Here is a 23,142-nt window from a genome sequence, read left to right on the forward strand (position 1 = left end):
AAAGGTGAAGGTGATGGGCAGGATTGATCCACAGGAAGAACCAAAAAGGAAACATTTGTCTGACTAAGAAATCATCCTGAGTTTACAGAGAACATTTTGTATGTGGAGCACCAGCATTATTTTTAACAAGAAGAAACAAGAAACATGATCCAGGAAGAAATGAATTCGGCTTTAAAATCGGAATAAACCAAACTCTTACTTCACAATTAAGTTTAATTTCCGAATCATCATTATCATTAGGAGTTAAGTGTTTACATGGACTTTTTAAAGCGGAATTAATTTTTATTCACAATTAAAATATTTTCATTTGAAATTAAAGCTCTTGTGGCAAATCTGCTGCGTTTTGTTATAAAATACCATTAAAGGGCTTTTTCAGTTCCGGTACAGATACTCGATACTTTGACTTTAAGTAAAATTAGATTGTAAATACTTTTATTACGTCCAGTTAAAGGACCAGGCAGGATTTTGTCTTAAACTTTACCATCTCTTATAATCTTTGCTCTCCTCATGATTTTGCACTTGCTCCTGTGTTTGTTTGATTGTTGCGCTGCCCCCTTCAGGCTGAAGCAGAGCTCGCAGCAGGACACGGACAAAGTGAAGAGCCTCAGCGCGGAGCTTCAGAGGAGAGAGGAGCACGGCAACGAGCTCCAGGAGAAACTGGCCGACTACAAGAAACAGATCCAGCAGGTCCAGAAGGAGGTGCGGCTCTGCACAAATATGCTCTTTCCTAAACTGCTGTACTCATTAATTGCAATATTTTTCAGACTATAAATCTCTCTGGAGTAGGGATGGACATGATTAGTCGACTAATCGATAACTGATCATTAAGAATTTCATCGATTACGTTTTATTTCTAATCGACAAACCAAATGTAGGTTTCTGTGTGTAATTGGAAATGTGAACGACCTCACAAAAACATCGGATTTCACACAAAAAAAAAAATCTGAATTGAGCGTTAAGCCCTGCAGTCTGAACGTAGACTAAGACCCACTGACCCATCCAACTGTTGTGTTTCGTTTAAAGTCCGGTGCGGTTTATTTGTGAAAAAAGTTCAATGACAGTGCGCCTTATCATCCAGAGCGCCTAATAGTGTGGAAAATACGGTACCTGTGTGAGTAAGTGTGTGAGTAAGTGTGTGAGTAAGTGTGTGAGTAAGTGTGTGAGTAAGTGTGTGAGTAAGTGTGTGAATGTTGGTGTTGCAGATCTCGTCCATGCGTGAGGAGGAGAGGAGCCTGAAGCAGAGACTGTCCGACCTGGAGAAGTCCAAGAAGCAGCTCCAGACCGACGTGGCCAACAGAGACCGCACCATCCTCAGCCTCAAAATGGTGAGTTTGTGAATGCGGCTGCGGCTTTGGCTTTGGCTTTTGTGGACAGACATATTAAAGGTGCACTGCGTAACTTTTCTGCCTCCGTAAAGATGTCAGTTTTGCCCAGAATGAAACTCAAACGTTGCACTTCCACAGCCGGCGATGCAAGGTCAGAACAAACTCACAGCGAACCGTCTCATACGGATCTCGCTGATCTGTTACATTTTTTGGATATTTGCAGTAAACACATTTTCCAACAAAAAAAGTGCTAAAAATGCAACAAGGGTAAAAACACTGGATATGATGCTTTAGTGTGCATTCCTTTAGCCAAAAGATTTATTGTTTATTACCTCTTCCAGAACAATTTTCAATGATTTCTTCAGAAATTCTAATATAGGGCAGTGCCAAAAATCAAAAGGTTGATAAATTGCGCTTTCTACTTTGGTCGATGTCAGTGATACGGCGAGTGCATTTTAATTGACAGGTTTACAGCCGATCGTGTGTCAGTGAGAGCGCCTGGAGCTGACCAGATTTTACGCCTGAACCAAAAGTTTTGATTTAAACGTCCCATCTGATGTATAAAATAACTCTTTTCACACTGTATCTTCTGCACATAAACAAGCACAGTTTGGGTTTTGGAACATCCATTACACAATAGTTCTGAAATCTTCCTGATTTCTTGGAGGCAGTCACAGACCAGAAATTATGAAAGTCGGACTATTGCTCCTCCCCCCGCCCGTCCTGAGAAAGCACAGGCTCCGCCCTCCAAACGTGACGTAGGGTCTGAGTGAGTCGCCCTTCCTCCGCCATCTCAGGGAGGGAGGGGGAGACAGACGTGACCCTGATAGAGGCAGGAATAAACTTTTATTCATCATGGAGATACAGCGCGTTCAGCCGCATGTGTTGGACCCGGAATCGGACGAGGACTTTGAGGAGCACGAAGCTCAAGCACCGCGTCCACATCAGCTGAACATTACTGATTGGTAAATTTTTAATAAACACTAGTAGATCAACTTTTTATATCGTGCTTGTTTATGTGCAGATACCATGTGAAAAGAGTTATTTTACATCAGATGTGCACTTTTATTCTTTAACTCTTGACTTTGAACTTCAAATGAACTCCGAGAAATTACTTGTGTTTACAGTGAGTTTGCTGGTGTTGTGTACTTTTGTGTGATTGTTGTTGTACTTTTCCGTGTCCTGTAGATGATTTGACGTCAACCTGCCGAGGGACTGAAAATGTAAATTATATCATCTTTACATATTAACATTTTAAATATTCTTTAATATGCACAGTCCCTTTACTAATAAATAAATAAATAAACAACAATAATAATAATAATAATAATAATAAACATAAGAAATACATAAGGAAACATTTAAGATTGTAATAAAAAAAGTGTAATATTCGAGGCAAAGCAACAGTATCTCCATGGAGACCCCGCAGTAGAAAAGTTCCGTAGTGCTCCTGTGAATTGTACATTGACTGAACGATGGAAGTGATTTTGCCATTCTTTACAAATGCTGTAAGCCAAGGATATACACAGCGTTCCCACGGTCATGGAAATCCTGGAAAAGTCAGTCATGGAAATTGAAAATGTAATTTTCCAGGCCTGGAAAAGTCATGGACATTTAGTATGTCTTTCCCACAGCTCCAGAGTTCTGTTCAGTTCTCATGAGACTGTTCTGATTTATTATTTCTGAATGTCTGCGACTTTTGTTTAAAACAGATGACAATAAATACACTGACAGGATTTTAAATGTTAAAAAACTATAATCCAAAACCATAAGGTGAGTGGAAAGAGTTAATGTTTCAGATTTACACCTAAAAGTCTGATCAGTTCTACACATGTAGGTGCCGTAAAGTCATGGAAAATTCACTTACCTAATGAAAAAGTCATAAATGTTGTCAGTGAAAGAGTGTGAACCCTGTGTACAGCGATGTCTCTACTGACCTGAAGTATGTGCAGTTTTAATATTTGTCACTAATGTTTTTGCAGGACCAGTCGTCTCACAGCAAGTCAGAGCAGACGCAGCAGCTTTACCAAAACGCATCTAAAGGTAAAAACAAAAACAACAAAACACCACCATTTTCTGAACAAGACAGTAGTAGTAGTAGCAGAACTGTTCCGAGTTTTCCTGCTTTCTGAGAAATTATTTAATCTGGTTGGAAACTTGGACGTCTGGTTTTCTAATTTTGATATTTGTACAAAATATTTCATTTAAAGGTCCTATATATTAAACATCTACAGCTACATCTTCAAAGCTCAAAATCATCTGTCCCACTGTGTGATGTCATGAAGTGGTAGTTTTCTGGTTCACTTTTCCCTTTAGTTCAGTCGAGATTGGAAATGTCCTTTAGTCCGACAGAAGCTGAACCACATCAGCGCACAAGGAAAGAGCTGTTTTTATCAGTTTATAGTTTATGCAAATGAGTCATGTGGTTTTAAGTTCTGTAAAATGTAAACAAATTTGCGCAAAGATAAATTATAATGTCAAACGGGCTGATGTGGTTCTATAGTGGTTCTGGTTTTTATGTTGTAAAGTTGAGTTTATTTATGCAGAAGATTTTAATGAAGAATCTGCTGTTTGGAATCGTTTGGTTTGATTTGTGCAGTGGATTGTGGGATTATACCTCATAGCTCCTTAACGCTGGTTAAACCCCCCGAGCTTCCTCTGGTAAAGGAGCTCATGGTTTTTCCTTGTTTATTAAATAAAATTAAGTCAGTTATTGCACTTGTGCATTTGTAAGATTATGTCAAGAAACCGGGATACTCTATTTGATCATGTCACAGAGAGATGAGTGTCCCGGTTTCTCAGTGTGCATGTACTGTATTTTCCGGGCTATTAGTTGCGCTCTTACCCATTGACGCCGGATGCTGCGCTGTGCTGAGTCTCTTGTCGGTGTTACGGATTTTCTGGCGATCAGCGTAACTGGTAAAGGTGGGGCCACACCTGGAAGCATGGGGGGCGTGTCCTCCTCTCGCTTCCATTCACTCCCATAGAGAGACACAAAACTGCAGGAGCTGTACTGTCGCGTTAAACCTTCTTTATCGTGGCATATTATTTCCCCATTGAAAAATAATCCAAATGTATCCGTGTCTTCACTGTCATTGTCACTGTCAGCATTTTTGTGTTTGACCATGTTTATTTGTTACATGACATAGCGATATGGCACCTGTTATAGGAGCGTCTGGAACAGTGAACAGATCAAGTGTTTGAGCTGCGTTCATGCGCTGCAGTAAAGCGCAACGTTTGTTACTTCAAATGCCAGGTCTTGATGGGAACATGTGCGGGATACATTTGGATTATTTTTCAATGGGGAAATAATACGCTACGATAAAGAAGGTTTAACGCGACAGTACAGCTCTGGCAGTTTTGCGTCTCTATGGGAGTGAATGGAAGCGAGAGGAGGACACGCCCCCCATGCTTCCAGATGTGGCTCCGCCTTTACCAGTTACACTGATTGCCAGACAATCCGGACACCGACAGGAGACTCAGCGCTGTGCAGCGCAGTATCCGGCGTCAATGGGTAAGCCTCCAACCCCATCAAAAAAGGACCGCACGCCACAATCCAGAGCGCCCCATACACGAATCCACTCCCCATCACGACTTCAGTAAACTACAAACACACCACACACAGAACACACAAACACACACAGAGCAGACAGCGACCGCACAGCGAAACACACCCACACACACACTCATCACTCCACGCCGACGAGGAACGGAACGGAGGAACGAACCGAAAAAGCCACGAGCGCAACGTGCCGCTTCTAGACACGACTGAACAACTGAGTCACTGTGAACACGCCGACAATCCGTTGGTCCCAGACACACCCTCCCTACACGCCACAACTGAACAAAGCCCAGAGTCACCGTGAACGAACAAACAAACAAAACCACTCACCCATCACACTGTTGGGTTTCATTTAAAGTCCCACGCCGTTTATTTGTGAAAAAAGTTCAAAAATAGACCATTTAATGACAGTGTGTCTTATAATCCAGAGCGACTAATAGTGCGGAAAATACGGTAAACACAGTATCCTGAACACTGATGTGAACTTAAACGCGCTCGATATAACACGGATCAGACGAGCGGGAGAGTTTAATCTGGGCCTTTTACGTGACGAGCCGACAGTTTGACCTCGGTTCCTTCTGTTTTCGTTCGTTAGAGCTGGAGGCCAAAAAGCAGGTGATTGAGAACATGCGCCTGGCCCTGTCGGAGCAGGAGGAGACCCAGGAGCAGATGGAGCACGTGATGGAGGAGAAAGACAACCACATCCAGCAGCTGACCAGCGGTAATGAACAAACATCTGACCTAGTTTACATTCACTCTGTAAATACGGGTAATGTAATAATTTGAATAACTTTAAGACTAAGGAATAGACTCAAAACTCAGTACTGATTTCAGTGACACGATGAAAACAGAAAAACCTGTTTCTTAAGACATCTAAGACACTTTTACACATTTTAGTTTTAGTATCGATTTAGGGTCTGAATTTTGATGCTCTAAAACTACTGTCAAGAAATACAGTAACTCTCTGATTAGTCCTGGGTTAGACCTTTTTTAGACCTAATTTAGACCTGTTTTAGACCTGGTTTAGTCCTTGTTTAGACCTGTTTTAGACCTGGTTTAGTCCTGGTTTAGACTTGTTTTAGTCCAGTTTTAGTCCTGGTTTAGACCTGGTTTAGTCCTGGTTTAGTCTGAGTTTAGTTCTGATTTAATCCTGATTTAGACCTGATTTAGACCTTGTTTAGTCCTGGTTTAGTCCTAATTTAGTCCTGTTTTAGACCTGGTTTAGACCTGGTTTAGTCCTGGTTTAGTCCTGGTTTAGTCAAAGTTTAGACCTGTTTTAGTCCTGGTTTAATCTCGTTTAGTCCTGGTTTAGACCTGATTTAGTCTTGTTTTAGTCAAAGTTTAGACCTGTTTTAGTCCTGGTTTAAATCTCGTTTAGTCCTGGTTTAGTCCTGGTTTAGACCTGGTTTAGACCTGGTTTAGACCTGATTTAGTCTTGTTTTAGTCAAAGTTTAGACCTGTTTTAGTCCTGGTTTAAATCTCATTTAGTCCTGGTTTAGTCTTTGTTAAACTTTCTTCTTGTGTAAAGTTCTTATGAAACACAAACATTTAAAGCATCAGAACAGTGAAAATGTCAAATGTGTCGCATAAACGAGTTTCCTTCCTCTGAACAAACAACAAAACTGGAGCTGAAACAAAATAATTGAGTAAAATAAACCAAAAGAATCCTCTTGGTGATGTATCGATACAGCAGCTCACGATATCGATGCTGAATCATCACATTAAACGATACGATATATATCAATATTTCAGTATTTTTACACACCTCTAGTTTCCTTGTTTTCTATTGGCTCTGTAATGATATTTTGAACTTTTATTGACATTTTTGAAACTTTAAATAAATCCTCCATACAAACTTTAAAGGCACAGCAGCCCACAGACAACTTTTGCTCAGGTGGTTGTCAGTTTTCATAGTTCATAGTTTATTCAGAGTTACTTTCCACTGTTCAGAATTGTAAATTGTTTGCCCAACTGTTTTATGTATTGATCTGTTTCTGATTTTGTCTTTTGCAGAGGTGGATAAACTCAAAAATCTGTTGCTGAGAAAGGACGGGCCCAGCGGACAGCAGCCGGACTCCTCCTCTCACGAGCTCCGAGTCTCCAAAGAGGAGACGGCCCAGGCCCAGGAGAACCTCAAGGTGTCGGCTCTAAACCTTTTACACACAGCTCTATTTTGTATTTTGTATCTCAGTCACACTTTAAAGTAGGGCCCATGTCATGCAGAATCAACTTTTCAGAGCTTTCTACCTTCTAAGAGTGATGTGTGAGTCTTGTATTTGTTGCCCAAGTGGTTTTTAGATTTTTTTTTAAACAAATTGCAGTGTGTTTCTGCCACCTCCCACGTGACAACGAACTAAAGCTGCTACAACGATGACGCGGCAGATTCACCTATGACACGTTTGACGTAGCAGAAAACGCTTCACGTGTTTTGATCCACAAATGCAAATTTAATATTTGTAACTTGTATTTTGGTATTTACAAATAGATGTGTATTTGCAAATATATATTTTTTTCATTTGCAAAAAATTATTTCATTTGTAAAACAAAAAATTCTGTTTGTAAAATGTGATTCACATTTGTGGATCACCAGTTACACGAATCCACCGATTTCCAGTATGACGTAATTTTAAGACACTCATTTTGAGAAATCCACAAATGCAGAGTTCGTTCACACTAATCTGACTGGAAACGGCTCCAGAGACGGATCGATCTGGTGCCTCCAGCTCCACGAGTTCATGTTGGTACAGATCTGATCCTTGACTGTGTGGACTCCTGAAAACACTGATACTCTGATGTAGGAGCTCGAATCTCGTCCTTATTGGACACGTCACTGTGACACTTCCTGATTCTCTGGGTTCGTGACATCGTCATGTGACAATATTGAGGACAATAGTTTAAACAAACCAGAGACAAACAGTAACAGTAATATGGCATTATTAAAGTAATATTAACAGATGCCCTTGTTTTTGTTGCCCTTGTTTCTGTTCAGACGTGCCTGGAGAAACACCGCGGCGAGCGAAAGACCTGGATGGAGGAGAAGATGTCCCTGATCGGACAGGCCAAGGACGCCGAGGACCGGAGGAACCAGGACATGAAGAGGTTCGCAGAGGACAGAGAGAAATACCAACGACAACAGAACCAACTGGTGAGACTCGACGCAGCAGCACAGAACGAACAGAGGAGAGAAAAGAGGAGCGAGGGAGGAGAGAGGGAGGAGAAGGAGAGAGAGGAGAGAAAGGAGGAGCCGGAGTAAAGAGTAAAGGAGAGGGAGGAGAGGGAGGAGAAGGAGTAAAGAGTGGAGGAGAGGGAGGAGAGGCAAAACAGTCAGATCAGTCAAACTTTATTCAACTCATTCACAAAAACTCTCAACATTGTTCAGTTTTGACACATAAAATACAAAACAATCTTCCTTCCACAAACAATCCATCCAATCCTTCAGCTTCAGTGTCTGAGTTTAACAGTCGGGCACTTTCAGTCTTTCAGTCTTGGTATTTTTAACAAGAACAAACATTTACATGATCCAGGAATAAATGAATTCAGCTTTAAAATCTGAATAAACCAAACAATTACTTCACTATTAAGTTTAATTCTGAATTATCATTTTTATTAGGAACTAAGTGCTTACGTGGTCTTTTCAAAACTGAATTCATTTTTCATTCAGAATTAAATGATTTTTTATTAAAGCTCTCATGTAAACGTGTCATTTAGACTCTCATCATAATCTTCTGTCCCGTCAGGAGTCTCTGTCGTCCCAGCTGGCCCAGAAGGAGCAGACCATGGAGCAGTGGAGGAAGGACAGAGATGCGCTGGTGTCCGCTCTGGAAGTCCAGCTCCAGAAACTGCTCTCCAGCCAGGCCCAGAAGGACAAACTCATCCAGGAGCTGCAGCAGAGCGCCTCCAGTGCCCCCAGCGCCCCCCAGCCGCCACCAGAGGTCAGCGCAACACAGACAAACAAAACAGTGGGCTTAAAGACGGGCTGATGTGCAGTTTAGAGCTTGGATTTGTATTTGGAGTGAGAGATGAGAGCGTTTACATGTGCATCAGTGTCCTGGTGATGAGTCTTATCCCGGTTCTGACAGTTTTGTGGATGTGGTGTTTATCTGCGCTCAGAGAAACAAAGATACTCATGTCCCTGTGTTCATGCTCCATCAGAGGATCCTGGATATTCAGACTGGTTCCTGTGGTAACCGTGGCACATGTGACCGACTTAAGGCGTTTTAATTAGGGATGGGCATGATTAGTCGATTAATCGATCATTAAGAATTTCGTCGATTACGTTCATTTTTTAATCGACAAACTGAATGTAGGTTGCTGCGTGTAGCGTAGGGAGACTAAACGTCCGTTTTTCCCCAGACATGTTCCGTTTTCCACGTAATGTTCTGCCTGTTCGGGTTTTTTTTTTTTTTTTTTGTGATGTAAGTGATGCAAATGTTCAGGTTTTCATTTCCTTTCATTGGACCATTAAACCGAGCGTCTGTTTAATGCACAAATCTGCATTAAACACATTATAAAGTCAAACAGCTGATGTGGCTCTAGAGTGATTATGTTTATATGTTGTTGAATGAAGTTGAATTTATTTATGCAGATTAGTGCAGATAGTAATAATAATGATGATAATTTTAATATAAAAACATTAATGATTAATCGATAATTGATCGATTCTCCCGACGATCGATTAATGAAATTTCATCGAATGCTTATCCTTAGTTTTAACAGGTTTCTAACAACCAAAAAAGAAGATAAACATTCAAGTAAGAACATGAGACTGTGGAGCTCTGTCACAGCTTCAGGAAACGTTGGAAAATACAACACAGAGTCACAGAGTCAGTTTAGTTCAAGAGCAACACAAACACCACAGAACTGAACCTGCGGTCAAAACTTTGTACACAGTTGTCCCTCACGTTATATCACGGTTCACCTTTTGTGGTCTCGCTGTATGAATGCATATTGCTCCTCCCCCTGCGTCCTGATTGGCTAAAAGACTGTAGACCGTAGACTGTCTCCTGTACAGTACAGAATGTGTTCAGTTTGACAAATTTACATAAATGTTCGATCGCGAGCCGTGAGATTTTTGAAGAAGTAGTTTTCTCCCCGACAAAACCCACAATGTCGACGAAACGTTCTGCATTGACAAAGTCTCCTGTGCTCGCCCCAAAAGACAGAGGAAGACGCTAAACATCGCACAAAAAGTTGGACTTCTGGACACGCTGAAGGAAGAGAGAAGCACTGTAGAGTCCAGAGTCGTGCACCGGGTCGGGTCCCCGCGGGCAAATAGTTGTTGAAACAAGCGGGTTTTAACGTTCTGGAATTTAATGCGGGCAGATAGTGGGCGACCGGGGTAGACCTTTGCGCCGGAACACCGGTTCTTTCTCCTGTGGTCACCCCCGAGCCCATCCCAACAGTGAGTCCTGGTTTAGTCCTGGTTTCTGCTGTGACGTTTTGGTGTGATGTTTTAGTGCGACATTTTAGTGTGACCTTCTAGTGTGACGTTCTGCTGTGACGTTCTAGTGTGACGTTCTGCTGTGTCGTTCTAGTGTGACGTTCTGCTGTGACGTTCTGGTGTGACGTTCTAGTGTGACGTTCTGGTGTGACGTTCTAGTGTGACGTTCTGGTGTGACGTTCTGCTGTGACGTTCTGGTGTGACGTTCTAGTGTGACGTTCTGCTGTGACGTTCTGCTGTGACGTTCTGCTGTGACGTTCTGCTGTGACGTTCTGCTGTGACGTTCTGGTGTGACGTTCTGCTGTGACGTTCTCCTGTGACGTTCTCCTGTGACGTTCTGCTGTGACGTTCTGCTGTGACGTTCTAGTGTGACGTTCTGGTGTGACGTTCTGGTGTGACGTTCTGGTGTGACGTTCTGGTGTGACGTTCTGCTGTGACGTTCTGCTGTGACGTTCTAGTGTGACGTTCTAGTGTGACGTTCTCCTGTGACGTTCTGCTGTGACGTTCTCCTGTGACGTTCTGCTGTGACGTTCTGCTGTGACGTTCTGGTGTGACGTTCTGCTGTGACGTTCTAGCGTGACGTTCTGGCGTGACGTTCTGGCGTGACGTTCTGGCGTGACGTTCTGGCGTGACGTTCTGGCGTGACGTTCTGGCGTGACGTTCTGGCGTGACGTTCTGGCGTGACGTTCTGGCGTGACGTTCTAGCGTGACGTTCTAGCGTGACGTGTGCTCTCCGGTTCTTCAGGCCGGTGCCGGGGTCAGTGTGGCAGAGCTCCAGGCCGCTCTGTCTGAACGAGACGCAGAGATCCAGAGGCTGAAAGAAGAACTCCAGAAAGCACGAACCCAGAGGGACAACGAGCAGGTCAGTCCAGAACACCACAGACACACCACACTGGAAGCTTTTAGTTTCACTTACGACCAATGATATCTACATTTAAAAAAAAAATTCAGACAGATTAAAGTAAAAATATGCAAATTGTCTGAAAGTGTCAGCTTCTTTACCGTCAGTTAAAAAAATCCCTACGTTTGTTTGCTGAGCACAAATTAATGTGTTTTTGTATTTTCAGTTTTAATGTTTCATGATTTAAAACTAATAGCGTCTATTAGTGTGAACCCGGGGTCACCACACCGGCTTCAAAGCTCTTCACTGATTGGCCAGTGCTCGGTCTACAACTCTCAGAGTTCTTGTAAAATGTCCAGTGTATCCTGATTCCTGATCGAGTCTCTGGATGAAATTGAGCGGAGGCACTAGGTGGCGCCGTGTGGCTCTGGTACAAGACCACAGACTGTGTAAACGGACTGAGCTAACAGGGCTGGGTGTCGTTAACAAGTTACCGATACGATATATACCTCGATACATAGGTGACGTTATGATACACATCTCGATACAGATACGATATATTTCAAATTGACTCAGTACATAAAAAATAATCATCAAACTAAGGCCCGAGGGTTGACTCTGGCCTATCCATGCAGCTTTGAGCACATTTGTTTACATTTTACAGAAATGAAACTTAAAACCACATGACTCATTTGCATAAACTGAGCACTCAAAAAAGCATCTCTTTCCTTGTGCGCTGATGTCGGTTCAGCTTCTGAAAGGACACGACTATGAGTATATGAATATGAGTGTTCTTTCTGTGACACAGGGGTGTTCTGCTGATGGTGAGTCTGTTCTGTGTAAATAGTTTCCCGTTTGTCTCTGGTTTGTTTAAACTGTTTTCCGTAATATCGTCACATGACCAACGTCACAAATCCAGAGAATCAGGAAGGAGCGAGTCACGGTGACGTGTCCAATAAGGACGAGACTCGAGCTCCTACGTCAGAGTATCAGTGTTTTCAGGAGTCCACACAGTCAAGGATCAGATCTGGACCAACATGAATTCGTGGGAGTTGGAGGCGCCAGATCGTTCCGTCTCTGGAGCCGTTTTCCATCGGATTAATGTGAACGAACACTGTACACACAACCAAAACAACTCGAATATGAACTAGTGTGGACGGAGTTTAAGAGTCTTGAGCGAGTGGTTTTACTGTAGACAGGAAACACAACTTTATATCCTGTGGTCCGCAGACGTGTCCCGCTGCAGACTTTGCCATTGGAGATTTTAAGTCTTGTAAGATTTTCCTCGTGTTTGTGGTGAGCGTTTTTTGTCGCATGTTTAAAAATCGTTTAACACCGATAAATGCTGTAGTGTGGGGCGGCCTTTAGTCCACTTCTTTATAAAATCTGTGGACAAGACTCACAAGATGAACGTTCCAAATATATAAACTGTGCAATTCAGTTTCCAAATTTTGCCTTTTATTTATTTTATTGACTCAACTTTAAATGTTCTCTTTATAAATGTGTTTAAATGTGTCCAGATGTAAGGGCATGTGTAAGTTTGGTTCAGGTTTGCATGACACTTCTAAAAGAACTTCAGCACTGATCTGTTTGCCGTTCTGGCGTTTTGACAGTCCCCTAAAATAATTCTTTGTCAATATCGCCCACTCCCACTTGGACGGATTCTGTTGGCAGAAGTGGGCAGTGAAACAGTTTGAAAACAAAAATTGACTCTGTGACTTATTGTCAACAAGACTGTGATCAGAACACCACAGTACTGACGCATGTATGTTTGTACTCACCAAACATGTATGAAAATAAAAAGGATTTGGGGCTAAAATTATATTTTCTATGCATAATATGTAATTAAATTTGCTATATGTAAATATTTGCTTCTGCACATTGATCACAGAATTTAACAAACACATAATTTTTGAAACTATGTCATGAATAGAGGTGGGTTCATATACGTTTTTCTTCTTCCCACTCCTTTTCAAGAAATGTACATTTCTGTTGTTTACAATGTATATGTAGCATACCTGATTATTGTTTCTCTCTTGGCTCAAACTCAAATTAAAAACGAATCAATCAATCAATCAAACACAAACTCTGCACTTTTTATCAGCAAAACACCTTCTGAAGAAACTGTATGTAGCCTGGACTGGGGAGGGCGATATCAGGATATTTGAAATATATCGAGGTATTTTTTACACTCGATATGGATTCTGACATATCGTATATATCGATATAATGTTTATATTTAATTCTGGTTTCACCGCTTCCTTTGTTGTTCTCTGTGCTCGCCCCCATCTCCTGATTTTGCTGCTTGTGTTTCATTCACTCGTCACTGTCGCTGTGAAAGCCAAAAGTTGGTACTTTAGCACCACGAAACTTTTCCACCATTTACAAACCAGAGCATCAGCAGCACATCCTCTGTCACAGAGAGAACATTCATATTCCACTGAGTCATGTCCTTTAGTCCAACAGAAGCTGAACCACATCAGCAACACAAGGAGTGAACTGTTTTTATGAGCACTCAGTTTATTTCTGTAAAATGTAAACAAATATTCTCAAAGTTGTGTGGATAGGGAAGGATTACGGACACAGAAACGGTGTGTCTGGATGCAGATCGTTTCTGATACAGTGATTCGTTTCAGAGTAAATGTAATCTAACCCTGACCTTCCCAATTTGTATTAATATTTTGAAAGAAAAATTTTTTCAAAGCCAAATTGGATGACTTCTTATTAGAGCTGGCCGCTGTTTATGCAAATGAGCCATGCACTTTTAAGTTTTGTTTCTGTAAAACATAAACCCATGTGCGTAAAACTGCATTAAACACATTTAAATATGTCAATATGTTTTAATTTGCAGATATAGTATTAATATTCTACATTTTTTCTATAGAATTCAAGTTGTTTAGTAATAAAATATAGATTTTCATAGGGGGTCAATATTCTATGGGGGGGTCAACATAACATAATAGGATTCTGACCCCAAGGTCAAAATACTATATGGTCAGTTGACCCCGGGGTCACCTCACCGCGGGGTCAAAATCCTACACCACACCGGCTTACATCAGAAGGACGACACAACAATCATGCGCCGAAGCACCCATGTTATATTCAACAAGAATAAACGAGAAACATGATCCAGGAACAAAATTAATTCAGCTTTAAAATCGGAAAAAACCAAACACTTACTTCAGAATTTTAAGTTTAATTCCAAATAATCATTTGCATTAGGAATTAAGTGTTTACATGGACTTTTTAAAACGGGATTCATTTTTATTGAGGATTAAATCTCTTATGTAAACGTGGTGATAGTTGGGTCAAGTTTCTGAAATTTAAAATCAAAACCTTACACACACTTCCTTTTAAAACTAGAAAAAGCAGACGTCCCATTCCTCGTTCCCCTCTAAAAGTCTTTTTTAACTTTAACACAGTGTCCCTTTTCTCCTCCGTATTAAAATAAACTCGTTTGCACCAACACGAGGACGAAGCGGCTCGTCTTCCATCACAGTTTTCTATCTTAACCTGAATACGTCACTCGGCGTCGCACCACAGGGACCCGTACTCCGCTGCCGACGCCGTTACGCTGGCAGCGCGCCTCTGACAAATGCTGCCAGTCACCCGAGTCACCGAGCGCCCGAGCCCGGTGTCGGCGCGCCCGCCTCTCATTTCATTACTCACGTGTGTTTTTGTGTCTGCTGTTTGTTCTTATCGACAGATTAAGAGCAGCGCGAGTCCGGAAAGTGAAGCTCTCGTTCGCAAATCCAGAGGCAGGAGGGAGACCAGGACTTCAGTCATCAGTCAGGTAAAGTCAAAGCACAGAAAGTAAATTTAAATGGCCTGATTTTCACTCGATTGTCTGAGATACCAACAAAAAACTATTCACACATCTGTACATTACATTTATTTAATCACAGGTGGTTTTATAGCTGAAAAATACTAAGAAAAACAAACATTCTGGCTGGGAGCCGGGTCGCCTCTCCACAGATCTGACCTGGAGCACCGTCTGGTTTGGTCTCCATGGAGATAGGAAGGTTTAATGCCATACTGTGGAATAGTGCTGGGTATCATTAAGAAGTTGCCGATACGATACATATCTTGATACACAGGCCATGATACGATACATATCTCGATACAGTGCACTTTCGATTCGATATGATATATTTCAAATCGTTTCGATACGGTTCAATAAAAAATAAAGGCTAAATCGTGGCTGTGATACTAAAAGTCTTTGTTAAACCACTTCTTGTGCAAAGTTCATATGAAACACAAACATTTTAATCATCAAAACAGAAAAAATGTCAAATGTGTCGCATAAATGAGTTTCTTTCTACTAAACAAGCAACAAAACAGTAGCAGGGTAACAAATAATTTAGTAAAATATACCAAAAAAATACTCTTGGCGATATATCGATACAGCAGTCCCCGATATTGATACTGATCATCAAAGTAAACGATACGATATATCAATATTTTTATATTTTGCACACCCCTACTTGAAATACCAACAAAAATCTGTTCACACATTACATGTGAACATTACATTTATTTAATTACAGGTGGTTTTATAACTCAAAAATACCTAGAAAATCAGACGTTCTTGTTGTGAGCGACGCCCCAGAACTAGTTTGTTTTTAAAAAAGTTATTCCTCACTTACCTTATTCATTTCGAACAAAGAAGGAGGAAAATAACAAAAGGACGAAGCAGCGATAAGTTTTCAGAAGGATGTAAAAAGGAAATTGTAAGTGTCCTGTGTGAGAAAAGTGTGTAAATTTTGTGCTGACATTCTGGCTGGGAGCGGGGTCGCCTCTCCACAGATCTGACCTGGAGCACCGTCTGGTTTGGTCTCCATGGAGATAGGAAGGTTTAATGCCATACTGTGGAATAGTGCTGGGTATCATTAAGAAGTTGCCGATACGATACATATCTTGATACACAGGCCATGATACGATACATATCTCGATACAGTGCACTTTCGATTCGATATGATATATTTCAAATCGTTTCGATACGGTTCAATAAAAAATAAAGGCTAAATCGTGGCTGTGATACTAAAAGTCTTTGTTAAACCACTTCTTGTGCAAAGTTCATATGAAACACAAACATTTAAATCATCAAAACAGTGAAAATGTCAAATGTGTCGCATAAATGAGTTTCCTTTCACTCCACAAGCAACAAAACAGTAGCTCTGTAACAAAATAATTTAGTAAAACACACCTAAAAATACTCTTTGTGAAATATCGATACAGTAGCCCATGATATCGATACTGTATCATCACATTAAACGATACGATATATCGATATTTTGATATTTTTGCACACCCCTACTGTGGAACATTCCAGACAAAGGAATAACGTCTCCATGGAGAAAAGCTTTAAATGAACAGATCATGCACCAGAAAAGTTACACGGTGCAGCTTTTATTTAACCCCCGCGTCGTTTGAACGTCCGCAGAGCTCAGCCAGCTGCCCGTCGGTGCTGGACTCGTCCGAGATCTCCACGGAGAACGGCCGGACCAGCCGCTTCCCCAGACCCGAGCTGGAGATCTCCTTCAGCCCCCTGCAGCCCAACCGCATGGCCCTGAGGAGGCAGGGCGAGGAGAGCGCCGTCACCGTCAAGATCACCAGGTCTGCACGCAAGAGGAAGAGCAACGAGATGGAGAAGGTACAACACACACGCAAACACACACACACACACACACACACCCCTACACACACAAACACACACAAACACAAGATCACCAGGTCTGCACGCAAGAGGAAGAGCAACGAGATGGAGAAGGTACAACACACACACACAAACATGCAAACACACACACACACACGCGCAAACACACACACACATACACGCAAACACATACACACATACAACACACACACACACGCTCCAAACACTTTATTTGTTCTTTAAATGTCCATCTGATGTAAAATATTTCTTTTCACATTGTATCTTCTGCACATAAACAAGCACAGTTTGAGTTTTGGAACATCCATTACACAATAGTTCTGAAATCTTCCTGATTTCTTGGAGACAGTCACAGACCAGGAACTATGAAAGTCCGACTATTGCTCCTCCCTCCGCCCGTCCTGAGAAAGCACAGGCTCCGCCCTCCAAACGTGACGTAGACTCTGAGTGAGCCGCCCTTCCTCCGCCATCTCAGGGAGGGAGGGGGAGACAGACGTGACCCTGATAGAGGCAGGAATAAACTTTTATTCATCATGGAGATACAGCGCGTTCAGCCGCATGTGTTGGACCCAGAATCGGACGAGGACTTTGAGGAGCACGAAGCTCAAGTAGATAAATTTATTATATCGTGTTCACTGCAGTCGGGGTGGAGGTGGTGGAGCGGTGGAGGGGGTCGGGTGTGAAGTGTTTTCTGTTATGTCAAACGTGTCATAGGTGAATCTGCCGCGTCATCGTTGTAGCAGCTTTAGTTCGTTGTCATGTGGGAGGGCAGAAGAAATACACTGCAATTTGTTCTAAAAATGCAGAATCAACCATCTAAAAACCACTTCAGCGACAAATACAAGACCCACACATCACTCTGAGAAGGTAGAAAGATCTGAAAAGTGGATTTTGCAAGGAGATGGGCCATTTAAAGTGCGCAGATATTACACTATACATGCATCATGAATTTCAGACTTCCGGTCATCGCGCAATACCGCGAAGGATTTTCCGAAAAAGTGAGCATCAAACTGCCATGTTTGATTGATTGATTGATTTGTTTGAGCCGGGTACAACAAAATTCAAAAACAATAACAAAAATAGTGGGTAACACTTTATAATAACTACACCGTATTTAGCCTCAATAAAGCATGAACAAAGGCTTAATTAATAATGAACAAAGATTTAATTAATAATTATTCACGCTTAGTAACTACTTAATTACTACCTTAATTCGCACTTGGACTTAATTTGCCTGTGCTGTAAATAGTTATTCATAATTATTTCATACTTAATTACTCATGAACTAACCATTTGAGCATTTATTAATCATTAATAAGCTATGAGAGAATGATTTACTAATAATGTAATGCAATGATCATTCAGGCAGCTGTTATCTGTTAAGTCTTTTTGAGAGCTTTTCTAAAGTGAAGACTAATTATCCTTTATTAAAAATTTACTAAGCATGAATCATTATTAATTAAATCTTTGTTTATTATTAATCAAGTCTTTGTTCATGCTTTATTAAGGCTAAGTAAGGTGTAGTTATTATAAAGTGTTACCAAATAGGGATATATACATGAACATATTTGGGACCTGGTGCTCAAAAGGAGGAGGATGAAGTTAAAAAAAAAAAGAATCCTACACCAATTGTTTTATATAATCATGTTGTTCACTTTTTTTTTTTAATTTTATATTACCTTTGGAGTGTTTACCTGTCATTATGCAGAAATATACCCACATATATACAAAAACATATCCACACATACTTACATACATATGCAAGTACACACACATGTACACATGTACACACATGTACATACATACATACATACATACATACATACATACATACATACATACATATACACATCATATATAACCAGTAAATATACTCAATATAAATGTTTACACACATATGTATAACAACATATACATACATGCAGAAACGTGTTTTCGTTTATGGTCGTACAAACTAATAATAATGTTAATCTAGGCACAAAGTTTATCGTTTATGATCGTACAAAATAAACAGCAATGAGAACAAAACATTTCAGGATTTTTCTGTTTTCGTTTATGGTCGTACAAACTAATAATAGTAATGAAGAAGGCACAAAGTTTATCTTTTATGATCGTGCAAAATAAACAGTAATGAGATTCTCAGTGGGATGCGTCTATTGTCAAAGCCAATCTTTTCAAGTCAATAAAAATAAATAAAAATGATGCAGACAGTAGGCACTAGATTTATTTTCACCTCAAGAGCTGCTTTTACAAGATATCTACCAGGGCAAGACCAGTTTTAGTCAAATACATGAGAAAAAATCGAGTACAGGGCTTTTTAAATGCAAAAAAATGTGTAATACAAAATTAAAAAATCAATTATGAGTGTCAGAATGAGCACACATCACTCAAAACTCATCTAGAGCGGCTTTAGAACATGCCAGTACCAAATAAAAGTGTAATTTTGTCGTTATCTTTCTGTTTTTAAACCCAACGCGGTTCAAATTCACAGATATATTCTGATATTTTTTCAAATCAAACACTTCATTCTCCGATCTCCCTAAAATAGTTCCGTACGTGTTCTGAAAGAGAATCACTCCAGCACCCGGAGACAAGCTTTTTCACTTATTTTTAGATACGGCGTTTCGTATTTCACATGTTGCGTGGAAAATAAATTTAAAAAATCGCACCCGTCTTTCCAACCAACCCACTCGGTGAGATCAGTCAGGGAACCGAACAGGAATCTGGCATCCGCGTGTACATAAATTAGTCATGTTTCACAAATATTCATGACGCTCTCGTGCCTTTAGTAACGCTACCCACGCGCGAAAACAATCACCCGTGTTTAAAGAGGGAGCACTGCGTATTGATTGGGTGTTAAAGGACCAGTATTACGCTATTTTCTAATCTGTTCTAATGTCGGTTCCTCGTCAAAAACAGACCCGGAGTTGTGTTTTGTTTCATTCACGCATTTTTTTTACGCACAAACCCTGCACATTTAGGCGATTAGACAGAAAACACTCAGTTCCACCTTGTGATGTCACGTGGTAATACAGGAAACGCTCTTTTTCGCTTCTTTTAAACTCCACACACCGTCACTAGAATCATTTTTATAATTTCAACCCTGGAATTGCCGATCTCTCCTGAACTATAGGCAAAAGGTGAATGTGAACTATCGACGGGCATCTGATTAAATTGTCTTAAGCAATCGATTTTCAAGTAATCATTAACGTTTTTATATTAACCCTCTCAGGCTCAAATTACATTTTAGTAACAGGAAAAAATCTGATATTTGGGGAAATGATCATATGGGGCAGTGATATACAATCCTGACTTGTTGTTTGAGAGAGACCTTCACATGCAGTGTGTCTGGGATGTTTCAGATTTGCATCATTGGTCCGGTTTGGTAAATTAACACTGAAGACTGAAAATGATATGAACACTAACTTTATGTGTTCACCACTTTTCAGAACAATGAAAACATAAAACTCAGTGTAACAGCTTTACAGTGGCAGAACAACATCACTTTTTCGTGTGGTTCTCCAAGAAACAATTTTTATCCTTTGTAAACAACAAAAGTTCTTTGCACTTCTGGCAGGTCGTTTGTGTGTAGCCGTTCTTACACAGTCTGCATCGTCCACGTTTATCAGCATGGATGAGAAAAAAGGCTCCTGAATAAAAAAGGCTCATAAAGTATGGATGTGGAGTAAGTAGGTAATTGGCATTTAGCTGTTGCAAATCTGCAACGTCTGCCTGGAGAGGGTTAAAATGATCATCATTATTATTACTATCTGCACTAATCTGCATAAATAAATTCAACTTTACGACATATAAACATAACGACTCTAGATCCACATCAGCTGTTTGACATTATAATGTGTTTAATTCAGTTTTGTTCGAAACAAAACTTAAAACCACATCACTAATTTACATAAACTAAGTGAAGATAAAACTCCAGCTCTTGTGTCGCTGATGTGGTTCAACTTGTGTTGGATTAAAAGACATGACTCAGGTGAATACAGGTCAGTGTGACCAGATTTGTGTTTGTCAAAACCAGGACAGCGTACGGGGGGAGGGGGCGGGGCCTCGTCATCCACATTGAGCGACTCTCACCTGGAAAAACTTTTTCATGTTTTTCAGTGCCAAGTCAACCCCCTTCAGAACGCTTTCATGTAAAAATTGGAACAGAGCATTTTGAGCTTTGGAAAAAAAAACAACAACTCCCGGTCTCGGTCCCGGGCTTGTCTCGGTCGCGGTCGCGGTCTGGTCCTGGGCTTGTCTCGGTCGCGGTCTCAGTCGCGGTCTCAGTCGCGGTCTCAGTCGCGGTCTCAGTCGCGGTCTGGTCCTGGGCTTGTCTCGGTCGCGGTCTCAGTCGCGGTCTCAGTCCTGGTCTCGGTCTGGTCCCGGGCTTGTTGCGGTCTCTGTCGCGGTCTCTGTCGTGGTCTCTGTCGTCGTCTCTGTCGCGGTCTCTGTCGCGGTCTCTGTCGCGGTCTCAGTCGCGGTCTCAGTCCTGGTCTCGGTCTGGTCCCGGGCTTGTTGCGGTCTCTGTCGCGGTCTCGGTCGCGGTCTCTGTCGCGGTCTCAGTTGTGGTCTCAGTCCTGGTCTGGTCCCGGTCCTGGATCAGTCCTGGTTCAATCCGTATGCAGTGCAAAAGTCCAACATCGCAGTCACATTTTTTTTTTTCATTTTGGTTTTGGAGACAAATAATGAAGAAAACTGTTTTTTTTTTTTTTCGTTTTCTTATTTTTGGTTTTATATTGAAAAATGAATAAACGAACGACACACAGATTCTTAAATCTCACAAGAGTCAATTTTGCGTAATATTTATAATAAAACTGTAGAAGAACACAATGGCTCAGTGCAGTGAGGCAGAAACCTTTTAACTTCTTCACATGTTTCTGTGTGTTTTAGCAGCTCCCGACATTCAGGACACATTTCGACTCTTTACAGCAGCAGACTGACTCCATTGTGGGTTTAGCTCTGAATATTTAATGGAGGAACATGACAGAGGAGTGAACAGGCTCTCACTGTGTGCAGTTTACAAACCTCTGCACGATTTGTCACGTTTTCTTGAATTTTTTGGAGCTTTTTCTGACCCAGGACCTAGAATAAAATCAGGTGTGTCAAATCATTGTGTTAACTGCGATTGATTCATTACAGTCATATTTAGCGTGTTATGTTTTTTAATCGCGTTAATCTCATTTTTAATCTTTAACTTTACTGTTTCTGTATGTGACTTGACGTTACACATGGCTGAGAAAATGAAAAGACCAAATGAACCTCACTGGACTAACACAGGAGAGTCAAACTCATTTTGTTCCGGGGGTCGTGTCCAACCGACTTTGATCCAAAGTGTCCGGATCAGAAAACTCATGTCATATAAACCCCAAAAATAACAATAAGTTCAAATATTTATGCAGAGAAATGCAAATCTATTACAGAAATCTTTTTTAATTGATGAACTCTTTCTTTTACAAAATATTATAATATTATGAACAACCTGAAACTTAAAAAAAAACCACAATTTCAACACAAAGTTTGAACACGAACTTGTCTGTAAACAGGAATAAGTCCATTTTTGTTGTAAAATCCTGCACTCGGCTCCACTTTTCTCATGTTGGACATTTTTCTGATGAGGGTGTCACGGTCAACAGTCAAAACGATCGTCCTTTAAGAGCGTTTGGAAAGAGACAAGTCTTCATTTGTGCTGCTCTGGTGGGAGGGGCCACGTACAGAGACGCTGGAGACGCTGCTGTGATAAACACCACAGAAAATTAACAAGATTTTAATATTTAGACCTAGAGTTTTGTTTTGTACCTGCCAGTTTCGACTGCTCACTAGTGTCTTCCTCAGAGTGGTCACGTGATGTTGCTGTGACGTGTCTGGTCTGGAAACAAAACTCTTGGTCTGAAAAAAGAACCTCATAACATAAAATATCGGAAGACCAAATGAATCTCATTGGACTACCAATATTTTAATAGAAAATATAATTAAAATATTTTGGTAGAAAATCAGCCAGGGCCAGATTAAAGGTCTTGGAGGGCCGGATCCAGCCACCGGGCCTTATGTTTGACACCTGTGGACTAAGGGAATAAAGTCACATATAAATAAAGTGTTTCTTCACTTTTGTGGTAAATGGTTCACTGTCAAAAACATTTACTCATTTAGTAATTAGAATTGAAAATAAAAAAAAAAGCGGTTCATTTTGCTCCGTTTCGCTCTCTCTCCATGACTCATAACTTGTCTCTACCGCTCGGATTCAAGCGATGATGCAACGCCTGAGAGTTTCCCCGGGTCGGGACATAAAGGTCCGTGTAGCCG

General features: G+C 40.9%; 1 protein-coding gene across 2 annotated transcripts in view; it reads left to right on the forward strand.

The window, feature by feature from the left end:
* Positions 1-23,142, forward strand: part of kif20ba (kinesin family member 20Ba) — a 119,849-nt gene that overhangs the window by 40,853 nt on the left and 55,854 nt on the right. For both annotated transcript variants that reach the window (XM_055162739.1, XM_055162740.1), the window contains exons 21-30: positions 561-699; positions 1,203-1,325; positions 3,308-3,368; positions 5,483-5,608; positions 6,901-7,025; positions 7,877-8,032; positions 8,625-8,819; positions 11,073-11,189; positions 14,875-14,961; positions 16,612-16,821. In XM_055162739.1, the coding sequence (XP_055018714.1) occupies positions 561-699; positions 1,203-1,325; positions 3,308-3,368; positions 5,483-5,608; positions 6,901-7,025; positions 7,877-8,032; positions 8,625-8,819; positions 11,073-11,189; positions 14,875-14,961; positions 16,612-16,821 (1,339 nt within the window). The remainder of the gene's footprint in view (positions 1-560; positions 700-1,202; positions 1,326-3,307; positions 3,369-5,482; positions 5,609-6,900; positions 7,026-7,876; positions 8,033-8,624; positions 8,820-11,072; positions 11,190-14,874; positions 14,962-16,611; positions 16,822-23,142) is intronic.

This window comes from Boleophthalmus pectinirostris, unplaced genomic scaffold, assembly GCF_026225935.1.
Source record: "Boleophthalmus pectinirostris isolate CB_2022bp ecotype Guang Dong unplaced genomic scaffold, ASM2622593v1 HiC_scaffold_5, whole genome shotgun sequence".
Classification (NCBI taxonomy): Eukaryota; Metazoa; Chordata; class Actinopteri; order Gobiiformes; family Gobiidae; genus Boleophthalmus; species Boleophthalmus pectinirostris.